The sequence below is a fragment of the Camelus ferus genome, chromosome 20, assembly GCF_009834535.1.
Source record: "Camelus ferus isolate YT-003-E chromosome 20, BCGSAC_Cfer_1.0, whole genome shotgun sequence".
In the NCBI taxonomy this organism is placed as follows: Eukaryota; Metazoa; Chordata; class Mammalia; order Artiodactyla; family Camelidae; genus Camelus; species Camelus ferus.
The window spans coordinates 25,896,377-25,916,991 of record NC_045715.1 but is presented as its reverse complement, the minus strand read 5'-3'; the positions used below and the strand labels follow the sequence as shown (position 1 = coordinate 25,916,991).

At 39.4% G+C, this 20,615-nt stretch overlaps 2 protein-coding genes across 2 annotated transcripts in view; one reads left to right on the top strand and one right to left on the bottom strand.

Moving 5' to 3' along the window:
• Window positions 1-2,042, bottom strand: part of DNAH8 (dynein axonemal heavy chain 8) — a 219,412-nt gene extending 217,370 nt beyond the window's left edge. Inside the window, 1 exon segment of the mRNA XM_032462995.1 lies at window positions 1,904-2,042. The gene's annotated coding sequence lies outside the window, so the exon portion shown is untranslated.
• Window positions 2,043-8,884: 6,842 nt separating this feature from the next.
• The window catches only part of GLO1 (glyoxalase I), a 28,998-nt gene continuing 17,267 nt past the window's right edge, over window positions 8,885-20,615 (top strand). Inside the window, exon 1 of the mRNA XM_032462997.1 lies at window positions 8,885-9,076. Coding sequence (XP_032318888.1) covers window positions 8,993-9,076 — 84 coding nt within the window. The 5' untranslated portion in view covers window positions 8,885-8,992. The remainder of the gene's footprint in view (window positions 9,077-20,615) is intronic.

Here is a 20,615-nt window from a genome sequence, read left to right as displayed (position 1 = left end):
AATTAGCTTCCTATATATATACACATTTGTATGTCTGTATGTATGCAAGTGTTTGCAATAGAAAAAGAGGAAAACAAACACACTTCCTGGAAACAACCAAAATGTTCCTTAATAAAGGACCCAGTAATTATACTGCAGTACTCTGTTCAATAAAGTTTTAATGTAGATATTAGAAATAAAAGTAATGAAGTAGAGTTGTATATACAGATCTCCAGAAAGATCTCCAACATATATTGTCACATGGAAAAAAAAAAGGCAAGGTAGTACAGTGCATTGCATAGAGATACCAACTGTATAAATGTTTTAAAGTGTATGTATGCGTATATATACTATTTCATCTATTCTGAGATGCACACTTTTAAAAGGTTTAATTGGCAACTTTTTTTCTTCCTCACATTTTTTTACTTTATGCAGTTATATACGATACATAATTTCTATTTATGTAATTGCATAAAATTATAATCAATAATTATTTACATTTGTTCAGATGCATTAAAAGCCTTCCAGGGAGGACACACAATAAATTATTAACAATGATCACCTTGAGTGAGAAAAGCTGGAGGAGGGAAGTTGGATAAGAGTTGTATTTTTCCATTTGATAACTCTGTATGGTTCTTTAAAAATACAATTATGTGCATACCTTACTTGTATTATGTCTATATTATATACAGTAACACATACTATGTGTTTATATTTCTCCCCTATATATCTTAGGACTTAAAATTTAGAACTTCAATTCCTCTACGAATTTTAGGATTTAGCAAGATTACTTCTGCAGTGAAGAGTCAGGTCTTCACTCCAAATATTCACATCATAAGAGCACAGAAGGAATGCAGGATAAACACTTTTTCGTCTTCTCCTTCCTCTTCTCCCATGTCCCCCCACTCCCCAAACGACTTGCTGCCACATGCAATCGTTTTAAATTCCCACCACCTCTTCTAAATACAATTTGGAGGTTCATTGGACGTCCACAAAGTCATCCCTAGTCATTCTCACTGGGAGTAATATGTGGATGTTAGACTCCTGCACGTACAGGAATAATGAAGAAAGCAAGTTACACGCTTGTGTGCTAAGTGTGCAGCCACTTCAACCACACCCCTTTCTCGTGCCCATTTCTGTAACTCCATCCCTTCACGCATTAGTTCATTCCTGATTATTGAGGGTGTTAGGCATGCTTGGCTGCTGTGGCGACCTGTAAAACTAAGAAGCCCTCTCCAAAGCAAAACGCACGTGGGGGGAGGGGCATACAGGGAGGTCAACTTCAAGAAAACGTGAGTTAACAAACAGCTGAGAGAGGCTGGCAGGAAAATAAACTTCTGGGGAAAAAAAAAACTTGGGGGGGAGGATAATAGATCAATGGTAGAGTGCATGCTTAGCATGCATGAGGTCCTGGGTTCAATCCCCAGTACCTCCATTTAAAAACAAACAAAGAAACCAAAAAACTTTACAGAGACGATGATGACATTTGAGTTGGGTCTGAAGAGCTCCGTGAGAAGACGGGAGAGTATTGTAGCCAGAAGATGGGGTTAGTGGGGTGCAAACGCAAGAAAGCAGCGAAGGCACAGCCTGCTTGGGAAAATTGGCAAATTTAGCGATGAGATTTTCGCGGTGAAGGGGAGAGAGGAGCAGAAAGTAAGTCTGAAGGAACAGACATTTTGTCAGTCTTACTTTTGAACTCTTAAAAGAGGTGTGAAGTCACTCAGAAGTCCAGCATAGAGACTGGGACTCACAAACGGCGGGGAATCAGCTGTGGGTTGCGGCCGGTGGGGAACTGGGCAGGTCGGGAGGAGCAGTTGGGAGGTGGGGTGCTCTCACTCCGGTTCCCCCATGAGGGAGGAAAGCCGGCGGGGCCTCGGCCGGGCCGGGAATCCAGCTCAACGCGCGTCCCCGACGGCACACTCACCCGCCGCTCCGCTCAGCTCCGCCGGACGGCCCCGGTGCTGCTCCTGCGTGGCCTCCGCGGCCACCGATGCCGGCCGTTGGGAGTCCAAAACCGGTTCTTTCCGCGGCGTCCCGCGCAGGCTACCGCGGGCGCTGCTCCCGCGGCCCAGGTTCCTCCCCCCCCCCCCCGCCACGCCTTCGGCCCGCGGTCCCCGCCCCCACGCACTCACGGTCTGGGAACTCTTGTCCCACGGGCCCGAGAAGTGAAACATTGTTTAGAGGCCCCAGGCTGCTGAAGGCGCAGCTGCGTATAGATGGAAATTTCGAGGAGTGGGGCCTTGGGAGGATTCCAAGGTATGCTTTGAGGGGACTGACACGGAAATGCGTAAATATATAAAATACCTATGACTTTTCTAAGACCATTATATTTTCTGAAGTTATAATAGTGTCTCCCTAGAGAAAATCAAATGTTTTCTTTTTTTAATTTTTAAAATTATTATTATTTTTCCTGGTAATCCAGAGCTTCCTCATCCTCCACCTTCTGGCAACTTGGCGTGGTAGGCTTGCCCTTTGCCAAGAACACGTTCACGTACCCCGGCTCCTATCGTTAGATGAGTCTACACGCTTTTCAGTCTGTTTTCAGTCTCCAATGTTGAAATCTTCTGCTCGGAAACCTATGACTGGTACTGTAGGAAACAGAAAGACTCTGAAGAAAACGGACTACTTTTCAAAGTCCACCTCCTCCCTTTTCCAGTACGTTTCTCTTTTTCCTGTACCCATCTGACATGGCGTGATGGGTCTCCATTTTAAAAAAAGGTGTTAAAGTCAATCTTTGAATGTAGAGAAGATCAATCTAAAGTGAGGACTGGAAGATATGCCAAGTGAAAGAAATACATATATAATATATATATCACAAGTAAAGTTAAATAAACCATGGTCCATTTATATTAATAGATTATATGGTATGGCGTTATGGGAGGAGGCAGTCCCTGTGGGCCTAAGGGACTCTGCCATCTTGCTGAGAATGCCAAATTGCAAGACCTGCCCTTTGACCCCCTTGACCCTGTTTCCTTACTGTATAGGCAATTAAGTGGGTGACAGCACCCATGGTTTGCCTAAGGAGCAACTGCTCACTTCCCAGGGGCTAGGGGACTAACTTGTTTACTGCTTGCTACAAAAGATGCTGGGCTCTTATCCCTAAATTCTCAGCTCAAAGCTCACTGCCTGCATCTGGGCTCATACTCTTGCCTAGCAGGCCTTGGGGCCAGAACTGGCCTCCCACATGATACTCCTGTTGTTTGCTGGGCTGTGAGTAACAAAGAGTCTCTCAGGTCTATCCTTGTCTCATCATCTAGTTTTGACACTTACGGAGTTGTTTATCTTTGCCAGGCTTAATCCTTGCCATCTTTCCAGTCAGAGGTATATCTATATATTCTGATGTAGTAAGAAACAAATTACAGACTATCACATCCCTTAAACGGGCCTTAAAGATAATCTATATGGCTTAACCTACAAATTCCTCTTCTGAAAATATATTCTAAAAAGATAATACTAAACATGGACAGACCTTTTGTTCTAAAGATATGCATTGCAATATTAGGTTTGTTAGCACCATAATCCATGCAATAGTTTCATTAACTCTGGGAGAAAATTAGGTTCATGGAATATTGACAAATGATAGCACTCCTGAGGATGCCTGAGATACGGGAAAAGTACACCTTCCACAGTTTTCTTGAGGCTTAATAGAAAGAAAATACCATGTAGCATATATAAAACATTGAATGGTTATACTGCCCAAGACCCTGAGAATTAAGTGTCCCTGAAAATACAATGAAAGAATGTATATAAAAACACTTAGCACAGTGGTACATGGTAATGTCTTAATCAATGCTAGTTATTAGTCGTAGTAGAAGGGGATGTAGTAAAGAAAAAAAAATACTGAACTGGTAATCAGGGGACCTGAATTTTAGTCCTGGGATTATGCTATGCAATAACTAATTAGTTTTGAAACCCAGATTGTCAAACTGCTCTAGTGCTTGGTGTTATCATTTGTAAAATGAAGTACAGGAGATGAGATTATGTCAAAGTTCCCTTCCTGTTCCAAAAATCTGTAACTCCGTGTTGTCTGATTTCAAGCTCCATCAACTGAGAGAAAGATGATACTATTCACAGAAATAAAAACATCTAGACAACCAACTATGAATGTTTCGATGTTGTAAGAAATGTGCAATTAAAGTACACACATTATAAATATTTGTTATAATTGTCCTAACGTAGCCACATGATATTATCAAATAACAATAAGTAGCCAATCATTCAAGTAAAATACATATATAATTATTGAATAACTATCCACAATTCAGTATCTTGAGCTTTTCTTCCAGGATTATTGGTTTATGGCTGAAGCAGAACACTCATGCTGTGTTTAGTTGTCCATTCTATTTGGTTAAAAAAAAAAGAATACCAATGTAGAAATCTAAACATCTACCAAGAGGAACCTAGGAAACTAATAAAACAATGTTAATTAAGGAAAATTGACTCTTTCCTAAAAGTATACTCTGAGTAGATTTCCTAATCTTAATTTTACTAACAAAAAAAAGAAAAAACATGTATATGCCCCTTGAAGTAGGATGAATTGTGTCCCCCCCAAGATATGTCCAAATATGTCTGTGAATGTGACCTTATTTGGAAACTGTCTTTGGAGATGTAGTTAAGGGTCTCAATGTGAGATCATCCTGGATCTACAGTGGGCTCTTAATCCTGTGGCTAGTGGCCTAGAAGAACAGGGGAGAGGGATTTCAGACACAGGTAAAAAGGCTATGTGAAGACCCAGGCAGAGATTGGAGTTACACTGCCACAAACCAAGGAACACGTGGAGCCACCCAAAGCTGGAAGAGGCAGGGAAGGATTCTCCCTTAGAGCCATTGAAGGGAGTTTAGCCCTGCTCACAACTTGATTTCACACTTCTAGCTTTCAGAATTATGAAAGAGTCAATTTCTGTTGTTTTAAACCACCTAAGTTTTTGGTAAGTTGTTAACATCAGTTCTAGGAAATGAATACCCTTTCTGCCGAAAAAGGAAACACTTGTAAACTCTATTTGGAATTTGTGTCTTCTCAAATAGTGACTGTTCTAAACTATTCATTCCTCACTACTGCTGTCTTACCTTTTGTTTCTGATTATGGTGCTTATTACTTTTAAGCTTCTTAAAAGTATATTATACAATAGTTGAGATATATAGAGAGGTACAAATAATACAACAACAATCCATTTACCCAACATCCAGCTTAAATTATAAAACAATGTCAAAACATTTAAATTGCCAGTATATCCCTCCCCTTTGGCTTCCTCTGTTGCTGCCTAAAGGAAATCACGTTCCTGCATTTGGAGTTGTTTATCCCCAGGCACTTCCTGATGCCATTACTGGATGTGTATTTAGCCCTAAGCAGTACATTATACTGTTGCATAGTTTAAAACTTTGCAAAAATTGTACTGTGTCATATGAATTCTTCTACAACTTTTAATTATTTCATTTCTATTTAAGAGATTTATCCATATTGGAATATGTTCCTCAGATTCATTCATTTTCACTTATGAATATTATTCCACTGTATAAAAATAACACAATCTGTCTTGAATATTTAGGTTTTATCAATTTTTTTTTTATATTCAAACCTTGTCTCTTATACTTAGAGTGTAGGCATAATAATCCTCTGGGACATGTACTTAGTAGCGGGTACTAGGGTGTATTATCTTTAATTCACTAGGTACTGTCATGTTATTTTCCAAAGTGTTTATAACTTAGGTTTCCACCAGTAAATGTTGCTCCTTGTTCACACCAACACTTGATAGTGATAGACTTTGAATTTTTAAGTTTTTGTCAAACAGAAGAGCATGAAAGGGACCTCATTTTTATATTAAATTGCATTCCTTGTGAAATGACTATAACTCAATAAAAAAAAAGTAAAAAAAAAATTGCATTCCCTGTTTACCAGTGGGTTGGAGCATTTTCTCATGTGCATATTAGCTATTTGTGTTTCCTCTTTCGTAAACTGCCTGTTTTTCTCTTTTGCCATTTTCTTCTTTTGGGTTACCTTTTTCTCATTGATTTGTAAGAGTTTTTACATATTATGGATGCTGATCTTTTTGTTGGCTTTGTGTGTTGCCCATATCTTCTCTCACTGTGGTTTGTCTTTTTACTTTTTTATGGTGTATTTCAGTTAAAATACTTTTTTATTTTATATTTGGTGCTTTTACATCTCACTAAGAAATTTCTACCATGATTTCAAAAGGATACTGTCTGATATTTTATTCTTTATGTTTTTAAGCTTTGCCTTTTCACTTTTATATCTTTAGTACACTTGGACTTTGTTTTTTCTTTATGGTATGAAATGGAGAAATATGATTTTTTTTCCCATATAGGTAAATGATGGTGTCCTAGCACCATTCATTGAAAAAGTCATCTTTTCCCCACTGATCTGCAGTAATAGCTCTGATCTTTATCAAGTTTGCATGTGTATGTGTGTGTGTGTGTTAGTTGTGTATTCCTGCACAACAAATTACTCCAAAACTTAGCAGCTAAAAACAACAAACATTTATTATCTCATAGTTTCTGTGAGTTAGGAATCTGAGAGTGATCTAGCCAGGTAGTTCTAGCTCAAGGTTTCTCACAAAATCAAAATTAAGGGATCAACCATGGCAGCAGTAATCTCAAAGTTCTCCTAGGAGAGGAGCCACTTCCAAGCTTACTCACATGGCTGCTGGCAAGCCTCAGGTCTTCACTGGATGTTGACAAAAGACACGTGAGTCTCTCCATAGTGTTGCTCACAACGGGACACTTGCTCACCCTCTGAGTGAGATATTGGAGAAAAAGAAAATAAGAGAGAGCTCTCAAGACAATAATCACAGTTTTTATATAGTCTAACTCAGAAGTGATATCCCATCACTTCTGCCATACTCTGTTCCTTAGAAGTGAGTCACTAAATCCACACTCAAAGGAGGGGGATAACACAAGAGCATAAATACCAGGAGGTGGGGGTCATTGGAGCCATCTTAGAGCTGCTTATCGCAGTTTTCATTTATTGGTCTGTACCAGTGCCACATTACCATTACCATTACCACATTATCCTACTGTAGCCTTGTACTAAGTCTTGTTATCTGGATGGGTAGGTTCCCTACTTATTTATTCTTCAAATGTGTCTGATCTATTTAGGGCTCTGAAAACAGAATCTAGAATCTAGCTTACTCAGTTCATTGAAAAACCTGTCAGGATTTTTATTGGAATTGCATTACATTAATGGACTACTTTATAAGTGAATCAGTATTTTATGATGTTGAGTCTTCCTATCGATTTACATGGTTTATCTTGCACATATTCTAGTAAGTTCACCAGAGGTGTTAGAGTGAAAACCCAGTTTGGAATGTCTTTTCAATAAAATATCTCTGACAAAATTTATTTTGTCTGGGCCTCCTATGCAAAAACTCAGTGGCAATGCACAGTGTATGGCATGCACAGAGGATTAATGTATTGCCTCAATTCCTGGGTTTAGCAGCTTCAAGGTCTGTCCCCATGTCCAAGTTCTGTACTTCTAGTACATTGAGTTTTGATGACTTATTTCTCAGTAAGGTAGTACCAGGTATGCACAAAATTTCTATTGAAATTCTTATAATGCCTACATTTTTGCACTGGACATGTATGGCTCAGTTTGCCCAGCAACTCTCTTTTCTTATCAGGACAGCATCCCTTTTCTTTTGGAGAACTGCTTTGCCTTCCACCTCCAACCAGGTGGTTCTAATCCAGGTTGTCAATCACAGTGCCCTGACCACCGGAGTAAGCACAGGTCCCATTGTAGGCCAATCATAGGCTCCTCCCTGGATTTTATCAAAATTGGAATTCAGGAAAAATTTTCACTTCCTCTCTGTTGATAGGCTGAGAGCTCCAGGTTTCTAGACTTGCAGAGAAAGTGTGTCTGACAAAATAAAGCTGAGATGAAGAAGGAAGATGAGATGAAAGATGGAGACATCTTGGTGGTGGCTAGGTGCCTGGAGCTAGAAGCATGGTGCCAGCTTCATCCCTGCCCTGCTTTAGTTGGATTAGGTGAGCCAATAAATTCCCATTTTTGCCCATCCCCCGAAACCAAAATTCCTGACATCCATCTGTCTTCTTGCTGATTTACGGAGACCCTCCTAGTCACTTAAAAACTATCAAATCTCATTCCTCATTCATTTATTAACATAAAGTCCTTTTCTAAATTATGTTTACACTAATCATGATTATTTAGTCTTTTAAAAACAAGTAGTATTTATTCAGAATCTACTATGTGCCAGTCATCAAAGAACAGAATGATGACTAAGTCTTCCAATGAACACAGTTAAAATATGTGCCTTAGCAAAGTTAACGTAAAACATACTGCAAGTTAGAGATATTTGGATAAATAGTAAAACCATGACTTAAATCTCATTTGATTCTCACCAAAGTGCTGCAAGAGAGCTCAGAGAAGGGTCAGTAATTATTCCAAGATTTTGCAGCTAATAAATAATGGAACCAAAACTTGAACCTAGGTTTTTAACTAAGTCAGAGTTGTTTTAATTATCCTGTGCTACTTAAATTGAGAAAACAAAGACTTTCGGATCCTTATCATTTAAAAATTGTAACTCTCAATTCTCTTTCCATCAGATTTCTACTTCCTACGACGTTGAAGCCCTGCAGTTACTGAACTCTAACAGTGAACCACCAAGTAACAGAGAGAAACCACGCTTTCCAGCTGGCAGGGTTTTTCGGTGAGTTTTTTTTTTTTTTCTTTTTTTCTTTTTCTTTTTCTTTCTTTCTTTTTATTTTTCGCTCAAGCGATCCTCCATTATACGCAAAGCACCTTGGGAGTTGTAGTCGTCACCTTAGAGCCTTGTGGCCGGAGGCGCTGACTCACTGGGACCCAATCCGCAGAGAGCCAACTTGCTGTCCGCGCAGTGATTGGCTGGGAGGCAGCGGCCGTCTGCCCCCGCGGCGCCGACCCGCCGTCTCGCCGTCGCTAGTCAGGGAGCTTGGTGGCCCGGCTGAGCGCGGGTGTTGCAGCGTCTCCGGGCTTCCGACGTTCGTGATACGGCAGTGTAGCCATGGCAGAACCGCAGCCGGCGTCCGGCGGCCTTACCGACGAGGCCGCCCTCAGCTGCTGCTCCGACCCGGACCCTAGCACCAAGGTGGGCGCAGAACCTAATTCTGCCGGTTCGGGCCTCTGCGTGGCGTAGCTGGGGCCCCCGGAGGGAGCTGATTCCCCGGCGCAGCCAAGCTTGGCTTGGGCTGGATGATTAGAACTCTGGCCTCTGCTTGTAGCTCCTCCCGCCTTGGGCGAGCCAGAGTGGGTTGGGACGCGGGCCAGTGGTGTGGGATTTGTGAGGGGATCCATTTCTTCAAGTTTGAAAGACTTCGACCCCACTTGCGTTAACTTTGATTTGGGACGGTATCTGGAAACCTCGGCCAGCCTAGGGTCAGAGCCCTTGTCTGTGGGAGTGCGTGTTCCCTCAGAGCAATAGTCGTGACGGGTAAGAAGAGCATTTTGAGAGGTTCTAAAGCCTTTGTACATGTGCCGGCTCCTCCCAGCCTGGGTCATTTTTCTGTAACTGCCCTGGCTCCGGGTTTAACCTCTCCAAATCAATTTGATTGCATTTGACTTTAAACGCGCCCAGAATTTCGCTTTGGGTTGACTGTTACACGGTCGCTCACGGCACACTTCTGCCCCCCGGTCCCCATGCTTGATGGCCCCAGAAAAGATGACAGAATCTTGGATCTTAGTTCCGAGGGGAATCTTAGAAATTCCTTCCTTCTCATTGCGGCTGATAGCCAATAAGGGGAATGACTGGTTGCGTATGAAGGCTTTCATCCCTTCAGCTTGCTTAACGTGTCTGTACTGAGAGTCAGCTTAACTCACTCAGGTGTGGTGCTTCTGTGCGTTGTCAAGATTAGACACAGCAGCCGAGGAGGGTGGAGGTGGCGGGGGGGCGGGGGATTACTCCAGTGTACTCATCACTGTCAGTAAACGCCTTTGTATTTATTCATTTGACTGGGGAAGTTCTGAATTTCTTGAAGACTGAGTATGTGCTTTATACAGACCTCCAAGACAAGTGGATGACTTTGGTCCCTAGTCTTTACTTGCTCTTTGCCTTCAGGGTGAAGAGTCAGCACTTATAATTACTAAAGCCTTTGACTAGGATCTGGTAGTACTTAGCTTAAGAAAATGTTAGTCACTGCAGAATTAAGATAGAAGAAATAAATAAATATGTACATTTCCTCTCACATTCTTGCTTTTATACTCGCTAATGTTTATACAAGTTGTTTCACATAATATAGATTGAGTCACTTAGTATAAATTGATTTCACAGATAATTGGGAATTTTATGTACTAGATTATTAAAAAGCATTTCAAGGAGAGCTTTATAAAATTGATTGAATATAGTTTCTTGCATTCTTAATTTGCACTATGCACAATCTTAATTTCTCTTGATTTGGCATTTCAAGGAGAGCTTTATAAAATTGATTGAATATAGTTTCTTGCATTCTTAATTTGCACTGTGCACAATCTTAATTTCTCTTGATTTGGAGTAATAAATACTTTTTTGAGATTAGTCATTTTGGGCCTTTGATGCACCATGTGGGGGACATTAAATGAAATATGTAATAACAGCTGGCATATGTTGAGTGTGCCAGGCCCTGTTTTTTTATTTTAAGTACTTAATCCTCACAACCCCATGTGAGGAAGGCATAATTATCTCCATTTTACATATAAGGAGACAGTGGCACAGAGGTGTTGAGTAATTTGCCAAGGGAAGTGCACACACTCCCAGCCTCCACCCTATTCTGCTTCCAGAGTACTGACTACAGCAGTGATTTTGGAGCTTAACATGAAGGAAGGTTAAAAAAAAAAAAGCTTAAGTGAGTTAATTCAGCCTGATCACTGATCACCTGCTTTATGGAAAGAGCATGGTGGGTACCTTGGGGGATATTGGGATGAACAAGATGAAGTTCCTCTCTTCACCAGACATACACCAACTCTAACATAAGATAGAACTGGGATTATGTGCTACTGAAATTATAAAACACCGTGGGAGCACAGGAGGTAGAGATTTTCAAAGGTGGCATCTGTGGTAAAGTACGCGCAGGGTATTTGGAGTCTGAAGACCTACGTTTGAATCCCCAGTTCTATCGTTGGCTGCAGTGATCTTAGCAGGGCACTTGGGCTTAGTTTGTAAAAGCAGCATAAAGAGAGCTGCTATAAGGATAAAATGTATCATCGATCTCTCAACTATGAAAAGCAATATAATTTAAGGTTGTATTTCAACTGTGAGGATCAGGGAATGCATCAAGCAGAAGGTAGGGGTGAGCCCAGACCTTGAAAAATGGATGGGATCCCAGCATCACATGGGAGGGCATTCTAGATGGAGGAAACATCTGAGCAAAAATGTGATGGGATGGCAGAAAGGTGCAGTGTGCAGCGTGTTCTAGAGAGATGAGTGATGTGTTTTTGGTTCAACTTCAGTTTATCTGAGCAGTGGAGCAGTGGTGGAAAAGACTAGAATGGTAGGTTGGAGTCAGATCATGGAGAGAGTTTTGAATATCACTTCTAAGAAAGTTGGATTTTGTATAGTTAGTGAGGAACCATTCCGGATTTCAAACCACTCAATAGAGTAGATTGGAGGGATCCAAGCCTGGAGGTGATGAGGACATCTAAAAGGCCCTTCTAGAAGGTGAGATAAATGATGAGGGCCTGGTTTAGAAGGGAGAGAACAGCTGTGATAGAAAGTCAACTTGCTTGTTGATCACTGGCATCTTTGTCATAAAGGCAGACCAGAAAATGTACAGCTGCACCACATCCTGGGCAGTCTTACCTCGTTAACGTTCTTCAAAAATCCAAATACTTCTTTTCCCAACTAGTGATCCCCTGAAATTCATTCTTTTTTACTGCCTCTATCAGTGTCCTTTTATACAGTTATTTGGAGTTCCTTCCCATCTGAATCGTAGTTGATGGAATCAGAGAAAACTTTCAGTGTTGGTGACCCTTCAGCTGAGTTTTACCAAATGTAGGGGAGGTAGCTAGGTAGAGCTGGGTGCAGGGATTGGGGAAAGAAAGAATGGAAAGGAGGAAGGAAGAAGGACAGTGGCCAGATGGATGAGTAACTGTTTTAGGCAGAGAGAATCATCGTATACATAAAAGCATAGTGACATCAGAGAACTGATGAAGGGACCTACAGGTATACAGTGAGACTGAAGTTATAGGCAGTGGGAGTTCAGGGATTGTTGTCCCAAAACAATCATCAGGAGCTCGAAGAAAATATGAGCATTCCCATTGTGTTTGTTTTTCTCATCCTGTGAAGATTTCTATTTGGTAAGTGTATTTGATAATATGTATGTTTTAACAGTATAGTTTTATGTGTATATTATTAAAATAAATATACATTTATGGGAGGGCGCAGGCTTTTTTAAAAATTTTAACTGATAAGGGAATGAAATCAGAACTATTTAAGATGACCAGTTTAGTGGACTGGTGACAAAAGATGGAGTTAGAGAAATATGCAGCAACCATACATGCTTACTTTTGGGACTTTGTCTTAAAAGTTGTGAGGCACCACTGAAGGATTGATTTTTAACCCAAAAATGACACAATTGGGTTTCCATTATAGAAAGACCAGTCTGGGAGCATTATAGGAAGGTCACTCTGGGTTGCATTTGGGTAAGACTGCAAGAAGTAGACCAGCAAGGCTTTGACAGTCGTCCAGTCAGGAAGTAGTGAGGATATTGGGAAAGCAAGGAGAAAGAGTCCAGAGGGACTCACCAGTCAGGTTGATCGGACATTTGGACTGGATTGCAAAGAGAGTAGGGAGGGATCTAGGAAGACTCCAGATGTCTGACTTGGGCTAGCAAGAGATTCTAGAGTCATTCCCTATTTGGGGATTAGGATAGAGTGTTTATTTGGGCTGTGATTAATTTGATATTTGACCCAGGTGGAAGTGTTGAGCAGGCTGATGGAGATGTAAATCTAGAGCTGAGATTAGAGGTGTGGGCTGGGGAATGCAGATTTGGGAATCAAAAGCTATAGTTGGTAGTAGAAACTCTGCATGTATTTTATACTAACAACAACAGGAGCAATAATAAGCAGAGTAGCTTCCTCTGGGATAGGTACTATGCTAAGCACTTTCATGCATTATCCCTTTTATTTTTCAGCTCAGTCCTAAGAGCTAAGAACTGTAATTATCCCCATTCTAAAGATGTGAAAGCTGAGGTTCAAGAAAACTTATGATTTACTCAAGATAAACGTGGTAGAGCTAGCATTTGAACCATATTGCCTCTGAAGAATTATTTCTCTCACACTTGTGTTTTTTCTCCCTTTGCATGAGATTTGAAAGGCCTCATGATACTGTGGGCTTCTAGAATTTCACTGTTTCTCTTATCTGTTGTAAGAGTAGTCTGGCAGGTGTGATTACTAATACCATAGGTAATTTTTAAAATACAAAAAATTTCCTTTGTGTCTCCCTTATCTATAGGATAAGTATGCTTGAAGCATGTTGTTGGCTGTTGAGTTATAGACTGGGAAGAAGGAAAGAACCGCATAAAACCAATTGTAGATAAGGTAGAATAAATACGGAAGGAGTGATTGAATTGTTTTCTGACATAGGTTGTGTCAGGGAAGTAATACTAGAAAAAAGATAGTAAAGAAGAAAATACATCACACTGTATTGTACATCATGTGCTTCAGCTGTCACGTAGTCAAGTAATCTTGTTCCCCTCAGATATGCTGCTTCTTCCAAAATGATCTTTTACTGAAGGCAATTGTGATTTTTAAAAGTTAAGAACTATCGAAGCTTTATCAATTTCTGTTTTATAGGAGATATGACACCTAGGGATGAAGAGTTGAGCTCTTTTTCCCTTAGATGAGAATCTGACCTTTGGCAAACTCTCTCTGTTTCCCAGGAAACAATTAAAAATGGTGTTTGTTACTTGACAGTATTGCTTATGTACATGTAACTTGATTGGTAAGCTGCATCTGCAAAGGCAAGATTATAAATATCTATTAGGAAGCCATAGCTTTGGGCTTCCCTGAATGCAGCGACTCTTGTAACTGTCCCGTATGAAGATTCTGGAAGCTATACCTGTGGGGTTGCTACTAGAGATACTGACTCCTGTGGTTCACAGGGCTTCTATGCCAGGGTGGGTCCCACTCCTACCAAAGTGGATTTTCTCCCAGCACCTGGGCTATATAGACTCCTTTACGGACTCCTGCTGAGGAGGGACACCTAACATGGCTCTGTTGGCAAGCTGTGTTTTCCTGACAGATAGCCTTTTAGCCTCTGGTTATCTTGTGAGTCTGAATGTTTAGTTGAGCCTTAAGAAGACCCTCTGCTGGAGGTGGTGCAACACCTTTGAAAATTCACTGGGAGAGAGTTGATGGGCTCCAAAGAGAGTTGGCCTGGCAGTCGTTCAGACCAAAATTCTGAGAAGTTGGATAATACAAGTTTGAAACTTCCCTCTGCTAAAGACTGAGGTGACAGAGGCAATGGAGATTTTGATTTTGAGTAAAATGGAATATCTAAAGCTGCTTAATAACATTTCTAGAGAAATGAGTAAGAGAATTTGAGATGTAGAAAACACAAAGCCAAGCAACTTCTTTGCCATTTTTATAGCTTTTTGATAAGTTTTGATTTATCCTGAAAACAGACATATAGTGACCAAATATATCCCACTGTTGGGGGCAATTGTATAAAATTCATTTGGAGACTTCTGGGAAGATGAAGTACACATACTCTTCCCTACTCCTCCTGCTAAATACATCTGAAAACTGGACATTATATACAGATATATCTCGGAGATACTACGGTTTCAATTCCAGACCACTACAACAAAGTGAATATTGTAATAAAGTCACACAAAATTTTTGGTTTCCCAGTGCACTGTAAAAGTTATGTTTATACTATACCATAGTCTTAAATGTGCACTAGAGTTGTCAAAAAATTGCACATACCTTCATTTAAAAATACTTTATTGTTAAAAAATTCTAACCTCCATTTGAGCCTTCAATGGAGGGGCTTGCCTTAATTTTGAGGGCTGCTGGCTGATCAGAATGGTGGTTGCTGGAAGTGGAGGTGGCTGTGGCAATTTCTCAAAACAAGACAACACTGAAGTTCTGCCACATTGATTGACTCTTCCTTTCACAGACGATTTCTCTGTAGCATGCAATGCTGTTTGATAGCATTTTGCCCACAGTAGAAATTCTTTCAAAAGTGGAGTCAGTCCTCTTAAACCCTGCCATTGCTTTATCAACTAAGTTTATGTAATACTCTAAATCCTTTGTTGTCATTTCAATAATCTTCACAGAATCTTCACCAGGAGTAGATGCCATCTCAAAAAACCACTTTCTTTACTTATCCATCAAAAGCAACTCTGCAGCAGTTAAAGTTTTATCATGAGTTTGCAGTAATTCATTCACATCTTCAGGCTCCACTTCTCATTCTAGTTCTCTTGCTAATCCTACCAAATCTGCAGTTACTTCCTCCACTGAAGTCTTGAACCCCTCGCAATCATCCATGAGGGCTGGAATAACTTCTTCCAAACTCCTGTTAATGTTAATATTCTGACCACTTCCTGTGACTCACAGATGTTCTGAATGGCATCTAGAATGGTGAGTCCTTTCCAGAGGTTTTCAATTTACTTTGCTTAGATCCATCAGAGGGTTACCATCTGCGGCAGCTATAGCTTTATGAAATGTATTTCTTAAATAATAAGACTTTAAAATCAAAATTTCTTCTCGATCCATGGGCTACAAAATGGAAGCTGTGTTAGCAGGCATGAAAACGACATTAAACTCATTGTTCATTTCCATCAGAGCTCTTAGGTGACCAGGTGCATTGTCAGTGAAATGTACTGTTTTGAAAGAAATCTTCTAAGCAGTACGTCTCAACAGTGGGTTTAAAATATTCAGTAAACCATATTGTAAACAGATGTGCTGACATCCTGGCTTTGTTGTTCATTTATAGAACACAGGCAGAGTAGATTCAGTATAATTAAGAACCCTCGGATTTTCAGAATGGTCAATAAGCATCATCTTCAACTTCAATCACCAATTGCATTAGCTCCTAACAGGAGAGTCAGCCTGTCCTTTGAATCTTTGAAGTCAGTATTGGCTTCTCTAACTATGAAAGTCCTAGATGACATCTTCTTCCAACATAAGGCTGTTTCGTCTACTTTGAAAATCTGTTCTTTAGTGGAACCACCTACGCTCATTATCTTAGCTACCTGGACAACTTGCTGCAGCTTCTACATCAGCATTTGCTGCTTCCCGTGCACTTTCCTGTTATGGAGACAAGCTTCCTTCCTTAAACTTCATGAAGCAACCTCTGCTAGCTTCAGACTTTTCTTCTGCAGCTTCATCACCTCTCTCAGCCTTCATAGAGTTGAAGAGAGTTAGAACCTTGCTCTGAATTAGATTTAGGCTTAAGGAAATGTTGTGGCTGTTTTGATCTTCTATCTAGATCACTAAAACTTTCTGCACGTCAGCAATAAGGCTGTTTCACTTTCTTACCCTTTGTGTATTCCCTGGAGTAGCAGTTTTCATTTCCTTCAAGAACTTTTCCTTTGTACTCACAACTTGGCTAATTGGTGCAAGAGGCCTAGCTTTCAGCCTGTCTCAGCTTCCAACATGCCTTCCTTGCTGAGCTTAATCATTTCTAGCTTTTGATGTAAAGTTGAGAGATGTGTGACTCTTCCTTTCACTTGAACACTTAGTGGCCACTGTAGGGTTATTAATTAACCTAATTTCAATATTGTTGTGTCTCAGGAGTGGAAGAGAGATGGGGGAATGGCGAGTCTGTGGAGCAGTCAGAACACGGTCCATGTTTATTAAGTTCATCTCACATGGGGATGGTTCATGGCACTTGGAAACAATTACAGTAGTAACGCAAAGATCATGGATCACAGATCACCATAGCAAATAAAATAATAATGGAAAAGTTTGAAATATTGTGAGAATTACAAAAATGTGACACAGAGACATGATGTGAGTAAATGCTGTTTGGAAAATGGCATTGATAGACTTGCTGGATGCAGAGTTGCCACAAACCTTCAATTTGCAAGAAACCCCAATATCTGTAGCTCCCAATAAAGTGCAATAAAACGAGATATGCTGTATAAAACAAAAATAGGAAGACTCTGAAAAGTGGAGAGGAGAAGGCAGACTGGCTAGGACCCTCAAGACCCTAGGAACAACATGGCAGTAAGTTTCCTGGGCTTTCTCTTTGCCTCATGTAGCCCATACTTGGATCTAAAGAAGCTAGCAACCTGGAAATGCCAATGGGTCCGCACAGAAAAACCCAATGAAAGCCTACTCTCTCTAGCCACAGGTCCAGGAAAGAGATAGTATTTCCTGATAAGACAGAAAACTTTTAGACAAAAACTGCTCTACTACAACCAAACACCACAGGAAAAACTGGCCACAGCCACACCTATGCCAGTAAAGGCTGAGTGGGGAGCCTAGTCTTCTGCCCAGTGGACTGTAATGAGGTGCCCAGCCTATCCTGGTGGTATCGGAGAAGACTAAGTATGGAGCCAGAACTTTCATCTTGCCAGGCAGTAACAAGCTTTCCCTCATTGTATCACTGGAGAAACACAGGAAGCCTCAAATTCCATCTCAATCCAGCAGTAGAAATATTTTAAGACAGTTATAAATGGAAGAGAGTAAAGCGATGTAAAGAAAGGTAAGTTTCCTATTCTTCACTCAAACTGATAAAATGATGACACGAAGGGACTGATATGTTACTTATATATATATGGAACACCTAGAGCAGTCACTTAAAAAAGCTATGCAAAAAATGCATACAAAAGCACTAAATAAATCAAAATGGAATTATTAAAAAAGTTCCAGTGACCCATAGGAAGGCAAAGATAAAAAGGATAAACAGAAAACAAAATAAAAATAAATAAAATGGCTAACTTAAGCCCTAATATTTCAATAATTACATTAGATGTAAAATATACCAATTAAGATAGATTGGCAGAGTGGATTTAAAAGCATGCCCCAACTTATCTATATATGCAGTGATGGATGTTAACTAAACTTATTGTGGTAATCACTTCTCAACATATATATGTTAAGTCAAGTCATACTGTACCCCTTAACCTTATATAGTATTGTGTGTCAATTGGATCTCAGTAAAACTGAAAGAAAATTTAAAAAATTAAAATGTGCCCCAGCTGTATGCTCTCTACAAGAAACTCACTTCAAATGTAATGACAGAGGCAAGTTAAAAGTAAAAGGATGGAAAAAGATATACAACATTTACCAAGAGAAAGCAGGAATGGCTGTATTATTTCAAATAAAGTAGACTCTAGAGCAAAGAAAATCAGTACAGAGAAGTACATTATATAATGATAAAAGGGTAAATTGACCAGGAAGACAGCGATCCGCAATGTGTGTGTACCAAACAACAGAACTGCAAAAATATGTGAAGCAAAAACTGATATATAATAGGTGAAATAAGACAAATCTACAATTATAGTTGGAGACTTCAGTACTCCTGTCTCAACAATTGAGTAGGACTAGACAGAAAATTAGCAGGGATATAGACAAGCTGAGCAACACCATCAACAGACAAGATCTAATCAAGATTTATGGAGCACTACACCCAATAATAGCTGAACACAGTCACGCCTTGTTTTTATTGCACTCTGCTTTATTGTACTTTGCAGATATTAGGTTTTTTACAAATTGAAGTTTTGTGGCAGCCCTGCATGAAGGTTACTGGTGCCATTTTTCTAATTAGCATTTGCTTTCCTCTGTGTCACATTTTGGTAATTCTCACAATACTTAAGACATTTTAATTATTACTATATTTGTTATGGCGCTCTGTGATCAGTAATCTTTACAGCTCACTGAAGGCTTACATGATGGTTAGCCTTTTTTAGCAATAAAGTATATTTACTTAAGGTATCTAAGATTGTTTTTTAGACATAATGCTATTGCACAATTAATAGACTGCAGTATAGTGTAAATGTATATATGCACTAGGAAACCAAAAAATTCCTGCAACTTGCTTTATTGTGATATTCACTTTATTGCAGTGGTACCAAACCCACGATATCTCTGAAGTATGCCTGTACATTTTTTTCCAAATGCCTACAGGAGATATGCCAAGATAGACCATATCATGGACCCTAAAACTAACTTCAACAAATTTAAAATAATTGAAATTATACAGTGTCTTCTCTGACCACAATAGAATCAAACTAGAAATCAGTATCAGAAACATGACAGGAAAACCTTCAAATGCTTGGAAACTACATAACACATTTCTAAATAGTCCATGGATCAGAGGAAGTCTCAAGGGAAACTTAAAAAATACATTGAACTGAATTAGATGAAAAAGGAATCTCAGGTAAGACAGTTCTAAGAGGAAAATTTATTGTATTACATGCATACATTAGAAAAGCAGAAAAGTCTCAAATCAGTCATTTAAGTTCCTTCCTCAAAAACCTAGAAAAAGAAGAGCAAAATTACCCAAAGGAAGCAGAAGGATAGAAATAAAGAAATCAATGAAATTGAAAACAAATTAGAGAAAATGAATGAAACAGAGCTGGTTCTGTGAAAAAAAACAATAGAATTAACAAACTTACGTTGACTGGCAAGAAAAGAGAGAAGACAGAAATTACCAATATCAGGAATGAAATAGGTGATACCACTACAGACTGACATCAGAAAGATAATAAGAGAATATGAAAAACAACTCTGTATAAATTTGACAACTTACATGAAGTGGACCAATTCCTAGCAAAACACCAACTACCATAATTTACCCAATATGAAATAAATAATTTGAATAGCTCTATAACATAAGGAAATTTAATTCATAATTAATAATCTTTTAAAAAGATATTCTCCAGGCCCCAATGATTTCATTGGAGAATTCTTCCGAACATTAAAGAATTAACATCAATTCTACGCAGTACCTTCAAGAAAACTAGAAGGAAGGAATATCTCCCAATTCATTTTTTAAATCTAGTATTACCCTAATACCAACACTAGATGAAGACAGTACAAAAAATGGGAATTACAGACCAATATCCTTCATGAATATAGAAGGAAAAATCCTTGACAAAATATTAGCACATAGAATTCAGTGGCATATAAAAAAAACTACATACCATGACTAAGTGGGATTTACTCTAGGTATACAAGGCTGATTCTTTATTACAAAATCAGTCACAGTATCCCACCATATTAGGAAGCTAAACAAGAAAAATCACATGATCACATCAGTTGTTACAGAAAAAGCATTAGACAAAATTCAACACCATTCATGATTTAAATTTTTTTTCCACAAAAAATAGGAATGGAAAGGAACTTCTTCAACTTGGTAAAGAGCATCTATAAAAAACTTAGAGCTAGCATTTTACTAAATGGTGATGCTTTCTCCCTCATTTGGGGGAAACAAGGCAAGGATATCTGCTCTCATCACTGTTACTTGACATAGTGCTGGAAGTTCTAGCCAGTGCAGTAAGGCAGAAAGGGAAATAATAGACAGATTGGAAGGAAGAAATAAAATTGTCCCTATTTGCAAATGACATGATCGTCAACATAGAAAATCTTAAGGAATCTAAAAAAAAAAAAAATTCATGAACTAGTGAGTTCAGTAAGGTTGCAGGATACAAGATAAAACATTACAGTCAATTGAATTTTTATATAAAAGCAAAGCACACATA